This window comes from Propithecus coquereli, unplaced genomic scaffold, assembly GCF_000956105.1.
Source record: "Propithecus coquereli isolate 6110/MARCELLA unplaced genomic scaffold, Pcoq_1.0 Scaffold132, whole genome shotgun sequence".
Classification (NCBI taxonomy): domain Eukaryota; kingdom Metazoa; phylum Chordata; class Mammalia; order Primates; family Indriidae; genus Propithecus; species Propithecus coquereli.
In genome coordinates, this window is record NW_012137414.1 from 486,491 (window position 1) to 488,778 (window position 2,288).

At 39.8% G+C, this 2,288-nt stretch overlaps 1 protein-coding gene across 1 annotated transcript in view; it reads left to right on the forward strand.

Annotated features, from left to right (window-relative positions):
• The window catches only part of TMEM27 (transmembrane protein 27), a 32,285-nt gene that overhangs the window by 4,609 nt on the left and 25,388 nt on the right, over positions 1 to 2,288 (forward strand). The window contains exon 3 of the mRNA XM_012638707.1: positions 1,076 to 1,161. Within this exon, the coding sequence (XP_012494161.1) occupies positions 1,076 to 1,161 (86 nt within the window). The remainder of the gene's footprint in view (positions 1 to 1,075; positions 1,162 to 2,288) is intronic.

Sequence of the window (2,288 nt, forward strand, 5' to 3'; positions counted from 1 at the left end):
CCCCTCACCAGAAGAGGAGAAAGGCAGTGATAGTAAAATATGTTTCCCTATGCCAGAGTGAAACCCAAATCCTGACAATGACCTTGTGATATGCCAACTCCCTTCTACCCAGTCCTTCCGGTCCCCTTGGCTATTTCTACCTTCCCCCTGCCTGTTTGTGCTTCAGTTGCACTAGCTTCCTCGGTGGTCCTTAAACATGCCAGTCTCTTTTTGCCTCGGGCTTTTTACTTTGCTGCATGAATGAGTTGAATATACCATATAAGCTTGCTAGGGCTGCTGTAACTAAGTACTACAGATTGGGTGGCTTAAAAGAAATTTATTTTCTCTTGGTTTTGGAGGCCAGAAGTCCAAGAACGAAGTGTCCACAGGTTTGGTTCCTCCTGAGGGCTGTGAGGGAAGGATATGTTCCAGGTCTCTTTGGCCTGTAGATGGCTATCCGCTCATCATTTTCCCGCTGTGCCAGTCTGTGCTGAATTTCCTCTTCTTCTAAGGACACCAATCATATTGGACTAGGGTCCACCCTAACGACCTCTTTGAACTTAATCATCTCTGTATCTATCTCCATTACAGTTATATGCTGACGTATTGGGAATTAGGACTTCAACAGAAATTTGTGTGTGTGTGTGTGGGTGGGGGAAACACAATTCAGCCCATAACATACACACATACTCAAGTTTCCGGCTAAGAAAATAGAAAATTCGTGCTGATGTTAGTAAAGGAAAGGAGACTGGGAGGGAGTTTATGAAGGAAGAGAGGAAGGGAGGAAGGAAATGGGCCATATATGGCCAGGGTGAAATGTCCAAATGCCCTATTTGTTGACTGACAACTGATATTGCAGGTTCTGAGGAAGACAGTGCAACACGACAAACGTGGAATTATAGAATTTCTGAGAAACATTTCCCTGAACATGATGGGGATATGATCTATCATGGTCTCTAGTTTTCAGTGACAGGGGGAGAGAAAGAGAGAGAGAGAGACAGAAAGTGGGGATACCACTGTGGTGTACGCAATTAGAATCCAATGGCCCATTTTTTTACCACAAGCCTCTAAATTTTTTATTTTTCTTCTCTTTCAGTATGCCTGGGATATAAATGAAGAATATCTCTTCAGAGCGATGGTGGCTTTCTCCATGAGAAAGCTTCCCAAAAGAGAAGCAACAGAGTAAGTAAACCGTGAGAAATCTTCACTGATAATTTACAGTATTATTTGAGGTAGTGCATTATTTTAAACCTCGATCTTGAAGATAATTTATTAATGTAATCTTTTGAAGGATCCCACAATTTTTATTGAACTTTTAAAAACTTTTGTAATCTAGCTCGTCTTAGAGTTTATATCATGTTGCAACAATGCTCTTTGTTCAATAGGTAATGTGAAGATACATATGCCCCCAAATTGCAGTGATGTGTTCTAAGCTTTCTATATTTCTATTGTGTATCTCATTTTTCTTGCAGATAGGTGGATGGATATTAAAGAACTCTACTCTCACTTTGAAAATAACCTAAATATGTATAGGTTCTTCCCACTCTTAGCACTTTGTTTATTTTCTTAAAAGCACTTACTATAACTTTTAGTAGTTTTATATTTTTGTCTATCCTTCTGGAGGAATCTTCTCTATTTATGATGTTTCCTTCCTTCTCTGTTTGTGATGAGGATAACACTCCTGCTCTCTCTCTACTCCCTCCCTCATTCCTCCCCTTGAGAGGTGAAAACTTGAGCATGGTTTCCTGACTCTTTGGGAGCTAGCCTGCCCCAAATGATGGCAGGCATTCTCCTGTGCTACTCCCTAGCTAAGTACAAAACCAGGCCCTGCATGGACAGGCATGTACACCCTAAGGCTGTCCTTTCTGTTTACAGCTGAGGACTGTTTAGATTAGTAGGTGCCATATCATATGGGATATTAAATATCTTGCATATTACTCTGGTACATGACAATACCTGCCCGGTTCTGCTCTAGATGAGACAGTGTAGGTGAATTTATTTCATTTCAGGATGTTTTTTAAATTAGGAAGAAAATTTACCTGCTAATTAAAGTCATATCCTCCAACCTAGCCTCTTAGTTTGGTCTCCTATCTGCTTCATCTTTTGGTCTTAATTTTATAAAGATTTAGGGCCTGGTGAAGAGGATTATGATTAATTGGTCTCCCTCATATCCACAATATCTGATTCATGGGCTATGACTATAAGAAATAAAACAGAAGAGCGGAATCTGAGGGAACAAAATAAACACATGATACATGTATTTGTGTGTATACACACGTATATTTTGGATATATATTTTTAAATAATAT